This window comes from Stigmatopora argus, chromosome 5, assembly GCF_051989625.1.
Source record: "Stigmatopora argus isolate UIUO_Sarg chromosome 5, RoL_Sarg_1.0, whole genome shotgun sequence".
NCBI classification, from domain to species: domain Eukaryota; kingdom Metazoa; phylum Chordata; class Actinopteri; order Syngnathiformes; family Syngnathidae; genus Stigmatopora; species Stigmatopora argus.
In genome coordinates this window covers 6,992,698-7,013,416 of record NC_135391.1, presented here as the reverse complement: position 1 = coordinate 7,013,416, position 20,719 = coordinate 6,992,698, and the positions used below count along the sequence as shown (strand labels likewise).

General features: G+C 38.1%; 1 protein-coding gene across 6 annotated transcripts in view; it reads right to left on the bottom strand.

Annotated features, from left to right (window-relative positions):
- Positions 1-20,719, bottom strand: part of lhx2b (LIM homeobox 2b) — a 54,055-nt gene continuing 33,336 nt past the window's right edge. For 3 of the 6 annotated variants that reach the window (XM_077601432.1, XM_077601434.1, XM_077601435.1), the window contains 6 exons: positions 17,840-17,966; positions 7,209-7,371; positions 6,183-6,385; positions 5,214-5,584; positions 3,153-3,358; positions 1-725 (listed from right to left, as the gene is read on the bottom strand). In XM_077601432.1, coding sequence (XP_077457558.1) covers positions 435-725; positions 3,153-3,358; positions 5,214-5,584; positions 6,183-6,385; positions 7,209-7,328 — 1,191 coding nt within the window. In that variant the 5' untranslated portion in view covers positions 7,329-7,371; positions 17,840-17,966 and the 3' untranslated portion in view covers positions 1-434. Of the gene's footprint in view, positions 726-3,152; positions 3,359-5,213; positions 5,585-6,182; positions 6,386-7,208; positions 8,289-17,839; positions 17,967-20,719 lie in introns of those variants that run through there. The other 3 variants (XM_077601431.1, XM_077601430.1, XM_077601429.1) reach the window with 3 other exon arrangements.

Below are 20,719 nucleotides of genomic sequence, written 5' to 3'. Positions count from 1 at the left end.
TTGCAGTGAGAGGGTACTGTAACCTGTGTTTAATCTCAGATTTTCCCAAAGAAAACAAAAATTACAATCCATCTAACAATGACTCTTTTACAACAACATAAATACTGTGTTGGAAAAAATGTATTCCAAAAATTAAGCAGTTTTTACTCCCCTTCGTCACTTTCTGTAAACATTGAAAAATGCAAATCAAGTCTTTTCAGTTCTTAACAAGACAACAACATCTAAATAACAACAACAGTTCCATCTGTGAGGCTTGACTGTTTCATTATGCCAAGTATCCAATAGGCTCAGATAAAAAATGGAACCTTTTTCTTCTTTGTGTGTGTTTCTTTTTCTTTCATTTTTCTACTCTTAATGTTCAAAGGAGTCAAGTTTGTTTTAAGATTCAGCAGGGCGTAGCGGAGGGAGTGTGGTTGTGGTCAAACAACTGTCCATCAGAAAAGGCTAGTCAGTGTGGTCTGTGATGGGCTCCTACACTCGTGGACGTCCATGCCGCCCCCGACTGAGGTGAGCACAGAGGTGACTGTGGGCATTGTAGGGTTGGTTAAGTCTGTGAGGGTGGTGGGGGTGCTGGAAGGGCTCATGGAGGCATTTGATATTTCAGAGGCTGGCCCTGACGGCGTGCCACCCTGCAGTGTGGATCCGTCGGAAGTCTTGTCTCCACCAGTGCTTTCTTGTCTCAAAAGATTCCTCCTGAATTTGGCCCTAGCGTTTTGGAACCACACCTGCCAAGAAATAAATATGATATCGTTCAATAAAATAATTTGGTGAACAGCCCCATGTATAGGATATATATGTTAACTGTGTTCACATAGATTGTTGTCAATATTGTCATAATACTGTGAAAAAAATCATAAAGGTAGTGCTTTCTATATTCCTTATTTTTCTGATTATAGGTCTCACCAGCCAAAGAATACACAATAAAGAGGAAAAATCAATATATAAGTCGCACTGGAGTATAAGTCGCAATTTTGTTTTTTTGATCAGAAACCAAAACCAAACATACGCTAAAGTAACAACAGACTAAATAGGCAACCATTAACATAACAGTTTTTCAGACAACTATAGCCTAAAAACAATATAACAGCTTATCAGTGGTACGAGAGGAAAAAAATACATAAATAAACTTGGATATTAGTCGCACCCCAAGCCAAACTATGAAATAAAGGGCGACTTATAGCCTGGAAAATACAGTACATGTATTTGTTTGCGTGTTTTGATTTTGAAGCTTTTTGTACAGCAAATATAATTAATGTTCAGCACAAGTGGAAACCAGGTTTGATGAATCAAAAAATAACCTTGACAAATGCAAGTAGTGAATAGAAAATAGTGATTTAGCCTTTTTACCTGGTGTACCTTTCTTTCAAACGAAGACAATTAACATAAAAATACATTCATACTTTTGAAATGGGGAAACTAATGAATGAAGCCTCTATAATAAAGGCTGTAAAGTAAATGGGCTGTTTAATCAAGTATGAAAATGGCATGCTTTTCAAAAATGCTAACCCATTGTTGCATGCACGTATTCTGATTACTCATCAACCTAGTCACTAAGCAAAATAAATCAAATCTCTTCAAAGAGAAAACAACATGTCATCGCAGACTTGACACAAATTTTCCAGGTCATCCGATTGTCGGAAGAATAGTCTTTGTAACTGTTTCTCAAAAACAAATGTATACCCTTTAATAACAAAGGATTGCTGGCATAAAATCTCTTTAAGAATACACAATGGGTTCGCTTCATCCAAATATGAAACTGTCAAATAAAGGTTTGTCTGCATCAAGCGGAAATCCGTTTTGACACCTCCGGCGATTCTCTGTTGTGCAGTGCTTTGAAATTTTAATTCACCAACACGACTCTGGTGCCCAGTTTGATACACTAAATTAAAAAAAACGATTTTATGTGAAGAATCTTGACTTGATTAAAGACAGCAATTATAACTTGTGATAACCGAGTGGATCTCAATCTCATTGAATCATACACGGCCACTATGGTCAGTTTCAATTCAAAACAACCAGCACATTCACTAATAGTATTGAACAAATTTAACAAAAACTTGGAACATTGCAAATTATTTGACTGATTATTCATTTGTTGGTGAAACTGTGATCAGGCCCTTTATTATGGACATTGCCTGCTAAGCGAAATGATGCTTAGGGTCTTTCCCATAAAAAAGGAAGTGATCTTTCCTACTTTTTATTATTTTCCTCAAAGTATATTCCTCCTGTTCCTATATTCCAAAGTCTACTTGGGGAGGCATCAGCCTGCGCGCCGCTGAGTGCATGTGATGGAATCATGTATGCAGCCGTGGGAAACGAGCAGGGGGAGCAACACATCAGCTGAAATAGCAGGCGTGAAAACTGGAAAGCATCAAAGCAAAACGACTGCTTTGTCTTCGCCAAGCGTTAATTAAAACAGTCGGTTGAATTGTCAAATTGTCTCGTCCCCGTGATGATTTTCCTTCTCGTCTGTGGAATTCTGTTGTAATCTCTCTCTTCTGTTACATTAAACAGCTTTTGTTTTTCATCCCTCTTTTCTCATCACATCACTTATTCCCTTGATATATTTTACGATTTCACTTTCAGATAAATTCTAATTTATACTGCAGTCACACTTCATTTTAAGTTATTATTATTATTATTAAGAGATGTAAAACATAAATATTTAAGAGTGCCGTTTCTCCCATAAGATTATGAATACAAAGCACTTATTCCACCCACTTCTGTGTTATACAATTAAGTCCAAAATTGTTTCTAATTTATGCATGACTCTAATATTTCTTTTACATACTCCCACAATGGATTTGGATGAAATAGAAAAATTAAGATGTCATTGAAGTCAACACTTGTGATTTAAATTTGAGAGTGATTACAAAGACTATTGAATTCATAGGTTTTAAATTATAACCAAAATTCAAAAAATAATCCTAATTTTAATATTCGACTAGAACCCATAGACATCAGCAATTTGTGAGATTCTACCTTTGGACGCCATCTTATTTTTGTTGATCTCTAGTCACTTTTGGGATCAAATCAATAAGTGAACAGCAAGAAGTCTTTGTTGGGACGAGTTCAGACATCTCATGTTGTTAATATAAACCCAAGCAGATTGGTAGTCTATTTCTGTGAATTGATTGAGAGTGTGTGTTTACCTGTAAGACCCGCTTGGTGAGGCCTGTCTTCTGAGCGAGCTGTTTGAGGTCCTTGGCGTCTGGGTTGTGGTTGATGGCAAAGTAGGACTTCATGGTTCTCAGCTGGTGGTGCTTGAAGGACGTCCTCATTCGCTTGGTCTTCTGACTGCTGCTATATTGGGAGTCCCTGTCCATGGACTCGCTGTCATTCTCATTGCAACTCAGTGCTGCAGGCCAGCAGGGAACAAGAGGAGGATATGATTACACAGCGCCAACAGTCATCTGATCATTAATCATCATCATTTGGAGTTTATTTATCGATTCCTTTCACATTACATTTTGGTTTAATTGCAACTACAGCAACAACACTCTTATTTCCATCAATGGGTGTTTTGAGTATTTATTCATCAATTATCCTCAATCCGTCTTCATGTAAATGTGAGCAGCAACAACCCTGTAATTTCCCCATTTCAAGGAATTGCTATTAAATGACTGTTATTTAAAGAACAAAAACAATCAGATCAAACTCGACAGTGACGATAACATTTGTTATAGGCCCCCTTGTCAACCTTGCTGATGTCTGTCTTTACCAGGAAGAGGTGCTTGCCAGGCTTTTTAGTACGTACACACACGTGTGTGTGTACTTATCCTAGTCTGCAAATCTCTTGGCAATGGCCAAAGTGTTGCTGCGTTCATAACAGTTCGTGTTCAATATCACAACGCTGCAAATATTGAATATCAAGTGAGTGAAAGGCATCAGAATAACACTTCTCTTAATTACTGCATACAAAGCACGCAGAACAAATGCTGCTTTCAAGAAATAGCATATGCTGCAATATTTTTTGACCAAGACACAATCTGTGAATGTGGTATCTTTGTCCTGCCACCCTGAGCCTCGTCTCCCATCAAGAATTTGATCCATACACATTGCTTGTACCAAAATATGCTCTACAGGTGAAGTTGGCTGTGATTTCTGGTTGAAAACAGAAGAGGGCGCGCTGCATCTTTACTGTCATCCTATCGAATAGTTTCTTTCCAGCATATGCTTGAGTTTTTCATACCTATTTTAGGTCTGATTTCAATCTAAACAAATATCCAATCAAAATCTCAATTACAGCATGAGAAATCGATGACTTCTTGCTCAGTAATGTTGTTTTAGGTTCTGTTTTAAACAAAAAAAACGAGGTAATAACTTTAAAGCCCTAAGCAAAAAGGAAAAAAAAACTGTGTGAGCTTGTTCTCTTGTCCAGTGAACACAAAACACACACACACACACACACACACACACACACACACACACACACACACACACACACACACACACAATGATCTTTCTGGGAGTTTGGCCCCTTCCCAATGCACTAGGGTCCTCAGTAGTGTGTGTGTATGTGTGTGGGTGGGGGTGCATAAGGGAGGTAGGGGGTCTGCAGATGTCGATAGAGCCAGACAAGTGGAAAGGGTGAAAAATGGCTGAACATCAAAAAAAGTTCCGTTTATAATACCAAAGACGACAGGTTAACGCTCTAACAAACTAAAGAAGATTTTCCATTTCCATTGAGCAGAAGTGGATTTGGATTTTGGATTCACCATTAAAATTTCATGTTACTAAAGCTTGTGTGTGTCTAAGTTTTTGTCACGTGAACTTTGGACGAGTGTTTTACACACGATTACATTTATTCGGCAGTTTGATTCTATTGGTGGTTATTTCTTTCGTTCTTATTAAAAAAAACTGCGAAAGAGGTCCATTATGACACATCTAAGAATATATATATTTTTCGATCATTCTGAAGGCAGAAGATGACTGTTTGATCCAGGGAACCGTAAATAATAAGGTTTTTTTTAAACACCGTTTACAACGTTGACAATGAACAATGCAAATTCTACTAGAATAAGCGTGATATCTCCTTTTGCCCTGCCTCTGCACAAGAATATAATTAAAACAAGCAATTAAAACTCGTTAAATAATAACAAAAATAATGATGATAACATAACAAACCAAAAAATATTTTTTTAAACATAAAATTAACGTGTTTTCTCAAGGAATCTTTTTTTATTTTATTTTATTTTATTTATTTATTTTACCTGCGTTATAAGCTGCCAGCTCTGCTCCGGGTCCAGGGCTCTTCCTCTTCCTTGGCCGGCCTTTCTGCACTGTTCCCACCCCGTTAAAGTAGGATAGTCCGAGCGTGTTGGCCGGGCTCAGGCCTTTGTTCAGCACCACATCTGCGTGGTTAAAATGTGTCTGATAGTCCCCTTGGATGAGCGTCTCAAAGTGCAGCCGACAGTACACCAGATTGTCCTTCATGCCAAAGTGGTCCCCGGTGGTCAGCATCTTGCTGCAAGTAGTGCAGGTGAAGCAGTTGAGGTGGTAGACCAGGTCCCGGGCTCGCATCACCATCTCCGAGGCAGAAATACCGAGATGGCACCTTGCGCATCTCTGCACCGAAAATCTTCTGCGGGCAACACATAACCCCATCAGCGGCTGGACACACACTCTCTCACACACTCACACACACACTTGAGGCATCCCCCCACGGCTCTAAACACAACTCTATGCAACTATCGAATCGACGCAGAACAAAGTTTTGTTGCACTATACTTTCTACTAAAAATAAACACTCAAATAAATACATATGTACAATACAAATAAACATAGGCACACCGGTTGTGTCCATAAATATGTCTATGTTATGAGTAAATATTTTCCCCATTTCCTAAAAAAAATAATCTAACTAAAATAAAGTCACACATTTATTTGGCTGTACACATTAGTACACACACACACACACACACACACACACACACACACACTATATATATATATATATATATATATATATATATATATATATATATATATATATATATATATATATATAATTATATAGAATATGGATTCTAAGATGTTTGTTGATATATTTGTTTTTTTTCTCACAATGTATTCTCTCTTACATAAAACTATAGATGGTCCACAACAGTATGAAATTTCTTCCTTCAATCCAGTTGAACAGCCTCTCTTGTGAGTGCATGGAGCTTCTGTGGGCCTCCTACCTGTAATAGTCCTCCTTGCAGTAGATGCTGCCGTCCTTGCTGAAGCAGGTGAGTTCAGACTCCAGGTTGAGTTTGCACTCACAGCACTTGAGACAGCGCATATGCCACTGCTTGTCCACGGCCAGCAGGTAGTAGCGGTCGGCGATCTTCCTCCCGCAGCCTGCGCACAAGGCCACGCGCTCGGTTGTTATGCACGGCATGCCCTGCAGTCACACGGGGGAGAAGACACGAGGACACGGTCAGCATACAGTCAAGGGTTTGCAACATCCACAAAAAGGCAATCATGGTCATCTTTTCGTTCGAGATTTCTTGAAAAATTCCAACTCTGACCTTAAATACAGTAAACGTTAACGCTGTCAAAAGACTAACATAACTAGAGTTGATATGTACTAGTATTCTGATGAATACAATCATTATTTTCGTAATCATTTAATATTGAAACAGTACACGTGTACAAACGATAGAAAAAAAGGTTATTTGGAAATTGGATGCACAGTTAGATTCAATGATATTTATACTCATTATAAATAATTCGCATTTAAGTTTGTGAATTGTCCATGTGTTCTGAAAGAAAATATTTATTTTTTTAAGGTCGTTATTTAAACATTTCACTGATTATAGTTTTTAAATAGTTTTCTTTTAAAAATTGGAGCTTTAAATACCTTTCAAGCGTTTTAACTCTTTGCAAAATTCAAATATGCACGTTCTATTTTTCATAATCGATCTATTGTTATTACTGTCAATATAATTACTATTACTACACTATTACTACTACATATAACGACACTTTTGCATTACTTCGTTGGCCAAACCTAAGATTGAAGTGAGTAAATTATACTTTTAGCCTTTCCCATTCTGAATCTAAAGTTTGATGCTTTTAAAGCCATCACTTCTTCATACAGCAACAATAATTTCATACTCCCCTTATGCATTGAAACCAAGTACGAATCCCGAGTGCCACACATCCCCAGGCCGTTATACAGTGTTCCCTAACAAGCCAAATAGAATGAAATAGATGACCCTCACCGTCTCCGACTCGCCCATATCGATGGCTGAGCTGATGGCCGCTGATTCGCTCTTTCCTCTGCGGTCCATTTCTTCCACCACGCCGTGCACGTCGCCTCCGGGGAGGCCGTGGAAAAGCATGGTTGCCGCCGATGGGAGAATATTATAACTATTCTCTTCAGATCTAAAAGCCAAGATGTCCATCAGAAGAAAAACTCGGCTCAAAAAAAATAAAAACACTCGCAGTTCGGATCCTTTCTTTTCTTGGGCTTTTTTTTCCTCGTTTACGTGAGAAGTTAAAAAATCCAGATCAGGATGGAAAAAAATGAGGGAGGAATTGGACACGTGTTCTCCTCAGTATATCATCTGCCAATGGTAACACTTTCCCGGATACCATTCATTCTCTGACAGATGAATAATTCGAAATGAGAAGTGAATATGGAGAATTTTGTCTTCGAGGTGATATTTCTATTTCTATGAGAAATGTCAAAAAACAATTCTGCCATGAAATAAACGTACCACACAACAGGGTTATGTAGCTCTCTTGGTCCCGATGTCCCCCTCCAAGACAGTCTCAAAATTTCTCCCCTTCGCTCCAGGTTATAAAACGACTGTATGCAGGTGAAAAATGAGAAATGGAGACTCCCTGCATCTCCCAATTAAAAAAAAAAACAACAACAAATAAACAAAGAATAATTCAAAAAGAAAATAAACAATCCAAATGATATGACAACGTGCGTCCTTTCTCTCCTTCAGCTTCAACAGTCCAAGCTGTTATGTCAAGCGACATATAGTTGACACATTGGAAAATGAAATATTTTGCATCATAGAGTCCCTTCTTCCCTTCACGGTTGTCTGTTTACGTCTCCTGCCAGAGAGGCCGCATACCATGTGCGCACAAGAGGAAGAGGAGGAGGAGGTGTCTCTGCGCGTTCCTCAGCCCCCCCACCCCCAACTAACCGCCGAGCCTCCTTCTCACGTCCACTTTGGACTCCCTGCTCCTTATCAACGAGGCCCGGTTGCGTCACGACGCAGGGGTCGTGTTCATTGGCTGAGCCGCCGTCATCCAAGCGCTCCTAGTTTGAGGAACGAGCGCTCCGAGCCGCATGTCTCCAACCCCACACACACCGCCAACTGTAGCTCCAAATAAAAGTCTCAGCAAAAACTGTTGGGACCTTTTTGGAGTGGTGACGCACATCAGCCAGAGAAAGTTTCTCCAAGCAACCTCTCTATGGCAGCAATACTTGCTGGATGATTAATTCCCCGTGCTTTTCTTTCATTAAAACCCCCACCCACCCACAATTTCTTTTAAATTTCATTTCAGGTTTTATTTTATTTTAGTTTCTATTGCAAAAATTGTACACTATTGAAGAGTGTAGCCTTAAAACACATTAAAACTGGCCCATTTTTTTATTTTTAATACGACCTAAAAATAATATGAATAATAATCATCTTCATAATAATAATTATAATTACATCAATGTAAAATTAGATGGTATAATGAATGTTTAATAGCTATTGCATAGACAGTGGAGGTCCGGAGTGTTTCAATTTAATGTCACAAAACCAACTTCAGTCACTAAAACACACACACGTAAATACACACACCCAAATATATATATATATTTATATATATATATATATATATATATATATATATATATATATATTTATATATATATATATATATATATATATATATATATATATATATATATATGATATATATATATATATATATATATATATATATATATATATATATATATATATATCAGTCATGCATATAACTTGATTTAATTGTCATCTGTACATATGTGAGTAGACAGTAAGCAATTGTTTTAGCAACAGGAACTTCAAAATCAAAATTGGCAGATCCACTCCTTCTAATTAGCTCTCTGCTCTTAATTGGGCGGGGACAAGTGGACCTGGTCATCAGTACTGACACAGAGAGGTTTGAACAAGTACGCATAAATGATAGGTTATCGCATCACCGCTTGGCCTTTTGTTCTTCACAAATAAAATCTGTAAGTAATCTTGTAATAGGTCATTTGAATCCAGCCAGTCAACTTTAATGACAGAGTGTGTTTGCTGCACATTTATGGGTTAAAACTGTGTAATAACTCACAGTTGTGTGTTTCAAATCATTTTCTGCTCCTGGCCTTTTTTTTTGAAAAATACTTGCTGTCACCCCCTCCTCACATAAAAGCTCGCATTTAGGCTATTGTGAGGTAGTACAAATATGATGTTAAGCTCCTAAATCCTTATGCAAACCACCAGGTCTAATACCCCTAATTGAATACATGCATATTTATCGTCTGAAATTTCTAGCTGCTATAGGGCTGGCTTTATACATTAAACATAGCGGGAGAGGGCATGTCTGCAGGCGTGTATGAAATATGATATTGAATGGCGCTTGAAGAATTTTAAGGATGAGGGGCATTTGCTCGTGTCATCAGTCAGGTTTTGAGGATACACATATCTGAAGGTTGAGAGTTCATTTTGCGAGGAATTTTGCTTGAAAATATGAAACTCGTTTTTATCATGTGATATAAATCAAACAAAAGTTAAACCAGGTTTTGTAATCTCTCTCTCTCTCTCTCTCTCACTGTCTCTCTCTCACTCTCTCTCTCTCACTCTCTCTCTCACTCTCACTCTCACTCTCTCTCTCACTCTCTCTCTCACTCTCTCACTCTCACTCTCACTCTCACTCTCACTCTCTCTCTCTCTCTCTCTCTCACACTCCTCTGTCGCTCTACTCTGTGCAGATAAGGGAAGGGAAACGGCTCTTCTCTTTTTTGCCATCAATATCAATTAATCATAAACCTACATGTCTTATTTCAAAGTATTATATATAAAATTTTGAAAGGCTATGAAAATCAATTTGAAACCTAATAAGTGAACCTGGTGAAAGTCTGCAAGATTCATTTATTATTTTTCAAATTATGTTTAGGATGCTAAAATGGATACTAGAACAGAATTTAAATCATGTAACTTTCTTGAATAATGCAAAATAATGCATTGGTTAAGATGACAATTTCTTGAAAACTGTTGGAGGCTTTTGCACTACAGAATCAGACAAAACTGAGAGAGAGGAGTGAATTTCTGATTAGAATCAGGTCCAGCCAGCTCTATTTATTTAGAGTCTCCAAATTTATCTATTAGTTATATTGATAGTAATACATGCAAAATTTTGTGCGTGCTCTCTCATGAAGGACAGCACTTCATTGAATTATGAGCTGATTTCCTAAAAGTTTCAGAAAGATGATCAGATATTGCTGGTGCTTAGTGGACTGCAACACTGTTTAATTGGCTAAATCTACAAACAACATGCCAGTGAACACCAGCTCTAATGACCACTGTGAAACTAATAAACTAACAACGTGAACAACTATCTGAAAACACTTTGAGGAAAAGTGCGCGTGTTTGGGTTTGTCAACGACTAAAATGCTGATGCTGCATATTACGCCCTGTCTCATAATGATTTACAAACAAGGCAACCATCAATAGCACAAATCTGCATCTCTCAGAAAAGCATCACCCTCGTCAAGCTCCTGGCATCTTTTTGATCTCGCCCACATTTTTAATTGTATTTTGCATGAAGGTGGTAAGCTATCGGGTGTGTGGCCTTAATGGGATGCTGCTGTGGAAGTGGGGGAGAAGGTTACAAGCTCTCTGAGGAGAGCTCCGCCGTAATTAAGAAGGGGAACAAAGCAGACAAGACTAAAAACACATGAAAGGGAAGAAGTAGATCACCTAATCGGTGTACGTACACAATCCACCCAGTCTCATAAACTTTGAATACATGCATTAGAAGCAAGCTCTCACAAGGATACAAAAACAGAAGTTTAAACATCACACCTGCGTCCCTTAGATATCAGCCTCCACTGTATGAGAGCAGTAGTGGTTCTTATCAGAACTCTCTAAAAAAAGAATCACAGCATCATCTGGTTTCATGGATAAGTACGAGGTGGTAGTGTGTCTGTGTGTGTGTAATCCCCACGGAATTGAAACAGATATTACTGAACATTATATTAACTGCTATGGAAATGACTAAGAAATTCATTTTGAATGTTTCAGAGTTAATGGCAAGTATCTAGCCGCAATTCTATTCCTTGTTTTCCTATTTGTGGGGAGTTTTATACCAACTATTTTCCATCATTTGGGGAAAACAAGCATACAGGTTAATTAAGTAGTACTCTATCTTTAGTTGTGATTTTGTGGCATATGTTGTGGTCAGGACAAAAAATATGCCCTAGACCAGGGGTGTCAGACTCGGGTTGGTTCGCGGGCCGCCTTAACGTCAACTCGATTTCATGTGAGCCGGACCATTCTAGATATAATATTTAGATCTTTTTTTTAATAAATGGATTAAAAGAACTGGATTAAAATCCCTGAATATTCAGTTTTTTATAGATCTAAAACAATGTTTATTTTAGCTTTTTTAAAATATATTTTTAGATTTTACAAAATGATTTTTGAACTAAAAATACAGAAAAAAATTGATTAAAAAATTACAATTATTTATTTAAAAGGGGGAAATCAGGAAATTTAATATACATCTAAACTCTTCATTTTAATTTGATCCTAAAACAGAAAGTCGGCACTCATGATTTACTTTCCCGGGCCACACAAAATGATGCGGCGGGCCAGATTTCGGCCCCGGGCCGCCACTTTGACACATGTGCCCTAGACCAAACCTCACCGAGACCACGATTTTTAGGAATCGAGTTTGACTTAGAAAATAAATAAACAAAACAATGTTTCAATCATGATGGAAGTACAAAAAGCTCCCACAAGAAACAAAAGAGGATAGAATGTGCTTATTTCAGAGGGTAGGTGATAGGCGAAATGGGTTGCACAATTTGAACAAAAACCTAATTGGGATTTTACAACATTCTTGCATAAATTACTGTATGTTGACAATTATGAGCACGATTTTTAGGAATCGAGTTTGACTTAGAAAATAAATAAACAAAACAATGTTTCAATCATGATGGAAGTACAAAAAGCTCCCACAAGAAACAAAAGAGGATAGAATGTGCTTATTTCAGAGGGTAGGTGATAGGCGAAATGGGTTGCACAATTTGAACAAAAACCTAATTGGGATTTTACAACATTCTTGCATAAATTACTGTATGTTGACAATTATGAGCACGCATGTTGGGTCACATGTGATGCAGTGGCTACTGTGGCATGTGGTACAATAATAGCTCTGAACTCTTGATGATTCAGAGCATCACAGACGTTGGATTAGAGGTGGATTACATGGGTGAATTCATAAGAACATGAATGGCTGATGTTTCATTTCATATTTCCCATTTGAATTGATATTATTACAACACCTCATGTTAACAATCAACACACTTCCGTGGATACAGCTGCATCCCATAAAGAAATGGTAATAGATAAATAGCCCTAAACGTTTGGCATTGTCTATTTGTTGCTGTTAAGTAGTGCAGCACTGTTTTTTGCCTATTTTGTTTTGGACGACGCTCCCATGCTAGTCCCTGCAATCAGACCCAGACTGCGAGATTACAAAAGAAACTCATTCTGCCACAGGAGCCCCTCTTTGGAGAGTAATTCTAAAACTTACATGCCTCTTATTTGTTGGGTCAAAGGTTAAATTGCTGACCCTCCCCTCCATTCCTTCCTCTCACTCTCCTCACCACGACCAAGCTGTACCCTGAGTCTTATATTTACATGGATTAGAGTCCTTTCACGCTGAAGAAAGGAGCTGGTTCACAGTCAAAGCCCGAGGAGCAGTCCATGCTGCCCGAGTGGCCACATTATTCACTGCTAGACAATGACCATATTGTAGTTATGTGAAAAAGGAGGGGGTAGGAGGAAAGAGAAATCCCCCACTTTGCCATGGCAAAGTCCTACACTTGTGCCACAGAGAGGGGGGCTGAGCCCCGGTGGCTTTTTCAAGCAGAACAAACAAAGGCTGCCCACTGTGAACAAGATGAAGATGTCAAAAGCTTTTAGGCTGGGGGGTGAGATGGGGTTTAGGGGATAAACCAACAAAACAAGTGAAAAGGTCTTTTCTCAAATAGATAATTCCAACTAAGTCTACATTTCCACATCAGATTTACACTCTCCTGAACGCCATTTCTCCTCCCATTCTCAATTGCCCCGGCCTGAGAAACCATATTGATCAGGGAGGAAGGCAGTTGAGCTTTAAATGAGGATTTTTGCTTATTAACACTTAGGAGTATATATGGCAATTGAAGAAAAAAACATTCATGTCAGGTCTTCTTTTACATGTGCAAAACCCATCTCACGATTAGAAGCACATAGCAGGTAGATTGGAAATTATATTGAAATGAAAACATTGTTTAAATGATACATCCAAGATATGTAATGTTTGTACATGCTTGGTCTGTTTCATGTATTGGGTTTTTCCTCACATATATTTCTCCATAAATCAAACTAGGCACCTATGGCAGTATAACACCTAGGAGGACCTCGGCCTGAGGCATGGCAGACTGAATGACATAAAGAGACCTGGTATAGAGCCACATCCAATTCATATGCAAATGGTTTGCGGTGCACTGACTCTGATTAACTCCCAGTGAGTTCGTAGTTTCTCCGTTAACAAAGATTTAGTTCCTTTTGAGTGAAGTAGTATATTAAGGGGGAAGAGAAAGAGGGAAGGGAACTGCTGCAAACCTTACAGTAAAGCCCCCTCACGACATAATGCAACCTCCATCCCAACGTCCTAATCTGTTTTACAGATGCAGGATAGATTCAGACAGGGTACAAGGAAGGAAAGAAAGGAGACAAAAGAAGGCAGCGGTCTTATTCCTAATGCAATCCCAGCAGCAAAAGTCCTCCAAAACCCCATGACTGAATTGAATGAATGACTTGGGTTTGAGCCAGTCAAGAGCTGTGTGCCCAGTCGACCTTATGAATAAGAATGACTGAAGCTGCAAGAGAGAACTGCCTGGGTATGCTTTGCAGGATCATTCAAACAGTATACTGTAGATACAGTACGAAACTCACTCGCTCTTAATGTCGTCCGTGTGTGATTTTCACCGTGCCTTAGGATCACCTGCCCCGATTTCGCTTCCCACACCTGTCGTGTACTCTTCATGGCCGTGTGCTTAAACGTTGTAATGTCCTGTATAGAAATTAATCCAATTTAATGCTGCATTGGAGAAGAACACTGCTGAAACAACAGCAAGTTCACTTGGAAAAATCATGATTTCATTTTTTTTCTTTGTGAGTCCCAGTAACAACATGCTGTTTCAACATTAACACTGCTCTTAAATAGAGACAAATAGAAAGAATATTTTGTGATAATTAAAATAAGAAAAATTATAATACATTGAAAAATTGCTAATTCACAACTACACTGTACTTTATTACTACAATTATCTCTGATCTCATTTTCTGAACTGTTTTATCCTCATTAGGGTCGCGGTACTACTATTTATTAAAATCAACATTTTTTTGGGTACACTAACTTTTTGTATGAAGTTTAGGAATACTTAAATCTGTCTAAGTTTTGTGCACATTCATTGGGATATTTTTAAAAAATCTTAGTCAATTTTTGAATGATCTTTAGAGGTTCCACCATTAATTCCAGATTCATGTAGCGGGCCAATGGCATGAGTAGATGTTCAGCCAAATTTATCACAATATACCTCATTTTTTTATATTCCACCAAGTCATAAAAATGACAGTCGCTTTCATGAAAGATAACTTCATAGGCAGAACAAACGGAATAAACTATGCCAGAGAAACGAATAGGAGCCCCCCAGAGGTTTATAAAATGAAATAGCTTTGAATGTGACTTTATGCCTTTTGTACAGCTTTGCTACAACAGGCTGGTCGCTAAGCCACCCTTAACACTAGCAGGAGCACCTTGCTTGGTAGTTTTCTACTGGTGTGAAACCAGGAGAATGGCCTTTGTTAAGGTGCAGTCGCTTCAATTCTCACTCATCTCCCCTGGCATTGGGGTGTTAAATTATATGCGCCAGAGGACTTCAATAATATATTTTTAGGCAAACGGATTCTGAACATCTCCCCTGCCATGACAGTTTTCACAGTCAGGGATTTCGACCTTTATTCCCATCCAAGTACCGCCTGCTCTGTCCTTTGCACCCTTTGCGACACACAGAGGCTCATGTCTACCCCCCATCATCTTTCACCAATTCCTGCTCTCTCGAGCTCATCGAAAGCCTCTAAGTCGATGGCTGGGTGTGATCACAGTATAGTTGCTGCGGGTGTAAGACACCAGGCATCACAGGGCTTTGACAGCACAGCCTTTGGCTCCCTCAACTCTCAGATGGCTTTCCTCTGGCCTCTGCTACCAATCTAAGGAACATTCATTCAATCGCCATACTGTCGGCACCTTTTGTAACATTGCATATCAATCAATGCTGGTTTTTGTAGTTGTTGTCATTTTACCTTCGACCTTAATTGTCAAGGTTGTTTATTTTTATTTTTGTGCAGTTGCACTATTTGCATTGTCTTGAGCTGCATGTGTTGACATTCATACATTTTCTAAACATTTTCTAATAATTGGGGACAGGGGTAACAGTATGCTATACTTTGGGGAAGAACTACACATACCTGTCAACCTCTGCCGATAACTGCCCTTATAAATGATTATGATTCCCCTTACAAACCCCCAAAAAACCTTACAAACACCGTACGAGTCGTACGGTGTTTGTAAGGTTTTTTGGGGGTTTGTAAGGGGAATCATAATCATTTATAAGGGCAGTTATCGGCAGAGGTTGACAGGTATGACGACAGTACATTCTATATTTCAAATATCATTCGAGTGTCACGCTTTATGTCTTTTACTGTCATCAGTGTTGGCATATGTGTTGATTTAAAACAGTTTTATCATGTTTATGAAAGGGTTCATGTTTCACTGGTAAATTAGGTTATTTTTCATGTAGACAAAGTGGGTTTGATCCGCAGACGGTGCCGTGATACCAAAGCTTGGCTGGCTGAGCCCCGGATAAAGAAGGTGTGGGTTGAGTCAAGAAGGGCATCTGGTGTAGAAAGCAAATATGTGCCAAAAGTTACAGGGTGGAAAATGAACTTTAATTGGACTCTAGCAAGGCAATTTCTAAATAAAATACAGGATACCACAAGTGTATATATATGTTTCGGAGGATTTAGGCACCTGCGAAACTGAGTGCGTAGTAAATTTGAGGATTCACGATTCAAAAGTTATACTTTCCGTAAAGGTTTAAACCTATATATAAATATATACATGCCCCCCTCACACACATTTTTAGGTGAGTGTAAAGAAACAGGTAATTTTGAGTATAGGAAGTACACATACTCTGTCTCTCATGTGAGTACTCTATAGGGGGGATTTGTGTCCTTGACATCCAACTTTAAAGCATCAAAAACGCAGAAAAGTCAAACTAATTGATGGCACATCTGATTAAAACTAGCAGCTAATGAGAATCGAGGCGTGAATAATCGGAGAGGAACTCTCTTTAAAATAAACTTTTAACCTTTCTGTTGGAGGGCAAACCACTTTGATGTTCCGCAGTCTTTTCATCATGCAGGTTTTTTTTTTGGTTATGAAATTCCATTCTCAAAGCATGAAGACAAGGTTCACATTTGTAATTTGTCACCTTTTCAAGAACAAATGTATGTCTGAAACACAGTTTAGTTGGTAGAGGGCAACTTCTAATGAAACAGCGAAAAATAATTAATCATTGTTCAGCCTGACTTTGTACTTTATCTGCATGCTTTCTTTAATAATAGCCACAGACTGGCAAATAATCAAGACTACTTTTTCATACTACCAGAAAACCTAAGGTGCATGCATACATATACTTATTTTTTGTCTTTTATTTACTATTCTTTACAGATTTCCACTTCATGCCACTATGATATATTTTTTAATATTTATCATTGTTTCAAACTTATTTACATATATATATATATATACATATATATATATATATATATATATATATATATATATATATATATATATATATATTTATATATATATATATATATATATATATATATACACAGGTTGATCAAAATATTCAAAAAAATGATAAAGGGACATTTTAATTTCATCTGGCCAATTGCTACAAATTCATGAAAATCCCACACTGTGGTTTTTTAATACTTTGAAACATAATAAACAAACTCAAACTGCTAAATATCATTTCACCATTTTAAACCATACAAGAAAATTAATCAAATGTTTTCTTGCAGTTCACATTGGGCTTGTCTGGGCAAGGCAGATGTCGGCAACACTGCTCTGCTCTGAGTTGAGGGCTTCATTTCAAAGGCCTATTTACTTCCCAGCCTTAATAGGAAGTGATCGTAAAGTGTTCTTTTAAATATTTTGGTACTAAAGATGTAATATTCTCTCGGGATGATTGCTCTGTTGAATAAAATCAACCACAACAAAACAACACAAATCCAATCGAAAATCCATTTCTTATTTTTCTTCATAGCTTCTTGGCCTATACTTATTTTTCTTATTAATATTACACGGTAAAAAAAAATATATGTAATATATATAATGCCATTTTTATCCCCCTATTGGACTGTTTATGAGTATGTTCACGCGCTGATGAATGTTTCTGAGAGCAAATACACAAGGACACAACAGCAGTATTTGATGCAGGACTAGAGAGTGATGGATTGGTACCCACATGTCTCTTGTGTGTTCATTTTCAGCGTCCAGCCGGTGGCTCAGGTCATCTCAGGGATCAAAGGGTATGAGTCGATCACAACAGCATCCCTCCCTCTGGTCCATGGCTTTGCAGACTTCAGCTCTCCCTTGGAATGAAGACAAATAGAAATACATATAAAGAAATATATATAGTCCACTGTTTGGTAGCCTAGTCATTGTAGAGTAACCATTACGTTTGCAGCCACCAAATTCTTATTAATAAAATTTACCAAATGACGAAGCCGAGATTTTCGGAGTTAGCATTTTTCCTAAATGCTTTGGTGTTTCAAAAAATTTCCAATATTCTATTTAAAGTACCAGGACATGCTCTCTTTATGACACAGTTCTGATCAGGTCTGATTTAGTAGCCTAAACTAAGTTCAGGGTTGTGCCCAAACTATCAGAGCTATGCACCTAAAGGTAGTACGCTTCGAAGCACTTTACAATGTGCAATTTTGTTGAGAGATTAAACTCCATAGGAGTTCAACAATCGTTGGGAACTTTCCCATCAATTCCCTTGTTTATTGCAATCGCTTTCTCCTTTTGCCAAGTAGGGTATGAGAGGGGATAGATACTGGGGATAAGCTCTGCAGGCTAAAACTCCATGAAATGGTGCAATGGGATTTAAAGTCCATGTATAAGTCCCAGACATTCCACTCTTAAAAGATTTGTCTTTAATCAATACCCGGCTTGATCTCTACGTGTTCTCTTGATATTTTCTCAAACGTACCAAATTATCAAATCATACAAATTTGGACTCTCTTGCACTTGTGTACTGCTAAAGTATGTAGAAAAACATTTGCATTCATATTAAAAATTGACAGAAATGTCTTTTTATTTTTATTTTCATTTTGCAAAATGAACACTTAAATATTTCACAGAAGGCAGTCTTTTTTATTCATTTATATTTACCTAAGTTTTCGCAGTGGCAGTGCGGCAGAAATTTTATCTGAAATGGCCATAATATTAACTCTAACTCTGGAAAAAAATGACTTTTTAAAATGAGTCAGAGCCCTTTTTTTCTGGATTAACTCACATATTTAATCCTAACCAACCCAAATCCCAACTCTTAACTCCTATCCCAATTTCAGGTAGAACAATATATTTTGTAATATACCACGAAATAACCCTTTTGTCATTTCCTCCCTCACATAGTATGTTTTCATTCCCCTGAAACCTGACCTTTATTTTAGAACAGTGATTTCAGTTAGTTGATTAAATTCAGGTGTTGAAAACACCTGGTTAATATGAATCGTTAAGATCATATTAGAGCATCAATTAAAGCAAAAGGCATGCCATTCTCTGCTTTTCCAGACAGTTACAGACATCGTTGCAACATGTAAGTCCAGGTAAAGCCCAAAGAAGTGAAAAGACAACATCAGCCAAGGTTGAAGTATTCAAGACAGCTGAAGTCCAAGGTCGTGGTGTTCTCATTCATCAATCTGAGGGGCATCATCCAATGAGAAGAATTAAAAAAAACATGTTTAATAAGACTGGGAAAATCTTAAGGGCCCACTGGTGAAAGTTGTAGTTTGTATTTGAAATATATATTTGTGACACCATTCCTGGAAATTTCCTAAGCCACCTCACTGTTGTCCCTTTTCAGATACACACATGTTCCAGACAGTCCTCTTCACAGCATGACACTGTTTAAGTCTCCAAGCTAGCAGCCCTATATCCTATCTTTAAATTGAAATATTGTGATTATTCCCTTGGTTCAGGGGTGGATAGCAGTAATCACCAGACAAATGATGCAGAAAACCAATAAAAGGCCACTCCCTGGAGACTCTTCTGGCCGAGTGACACGGGCTATGATAAATAATAGCAGGCGATTCGTCTATGGAGAGTGATCCAAGTCGGAGCAAAGCACTGCCTCACAGTCATAGATCTTCGCCGCTTAAATGGGATTTGACTAAACAAATGGCAGCATATGGTAGATGAGAGAGAGTGGCAAGTGAAGAGAGGATGAGGTAGCATTGTTGTCAAAGAGTAAAGAGAGAGAGGGGCGGGGTGCAGGGGGTCCAGGGTCCTGCCTCACCTCCCCTCTTCAATCTTTCATTATGTTGTCACACTCTAGCTGCGTGATTCCAGTAACACTTTAATTAGCCTCCACGAGTTTAATTGTGCATATATGTCTGCCAGCTTGTTGTGCTGCGTAAATCTGTCTTGTTTGTTTTTCATTTTTACCCGCTCAGTGTTCCACTGCTGCCGCTGAGGGGAAGATATTCTACTGTTAATTTTAGCCAGATTTATGTTTGTTTTTTTATAACTGCTATTGTTTCACAGCTCCTCATAAAAAACTGTGCCTTTCACTTGTAGTATCTGTAACTCAAGAATGAAGGTCATTAGGCCATGACAAGTGTTCCATTATGATCGCTCCTAACCCCATGTCAAAGTTTTATCGTTAACGGCTGTTTGACTTGAGCACATTTTCATGCTGGTGGCTAGCTTGACCACGGTCGTAAAAAATGAAAATATAAATACTAAGTGTTTTGAAAGGTCCTGGTAATGTCCTGCTTTCTTTCTGTGCATGTCTATGTATATCTATATGTCTTCCAAAAAAAGGTGCTCATTTAAGGATGTAAATGGCAGCTCGCAGGTCCTCATAGTGCTGTATAAATAAATAAATAAATAAAAGCCAACCTCTATTATTATTACCAATGAGTTAGTTCATTTGAGGCACTTCCCTTAAAGGCATTGTCTGTCTTTTATCCTAGTAGGGCTGTCTCATAAAAACGCCATAATACCTTCAGCTGACTGCAAGACTGTGCTTAAACATCGTAATGAAAGGGGGGCAAAAGCGATCAAAGGGACTCCGGAAGTCTTCTATTTTCCTCCCCTGTCCTTCTTTATTCTTTGT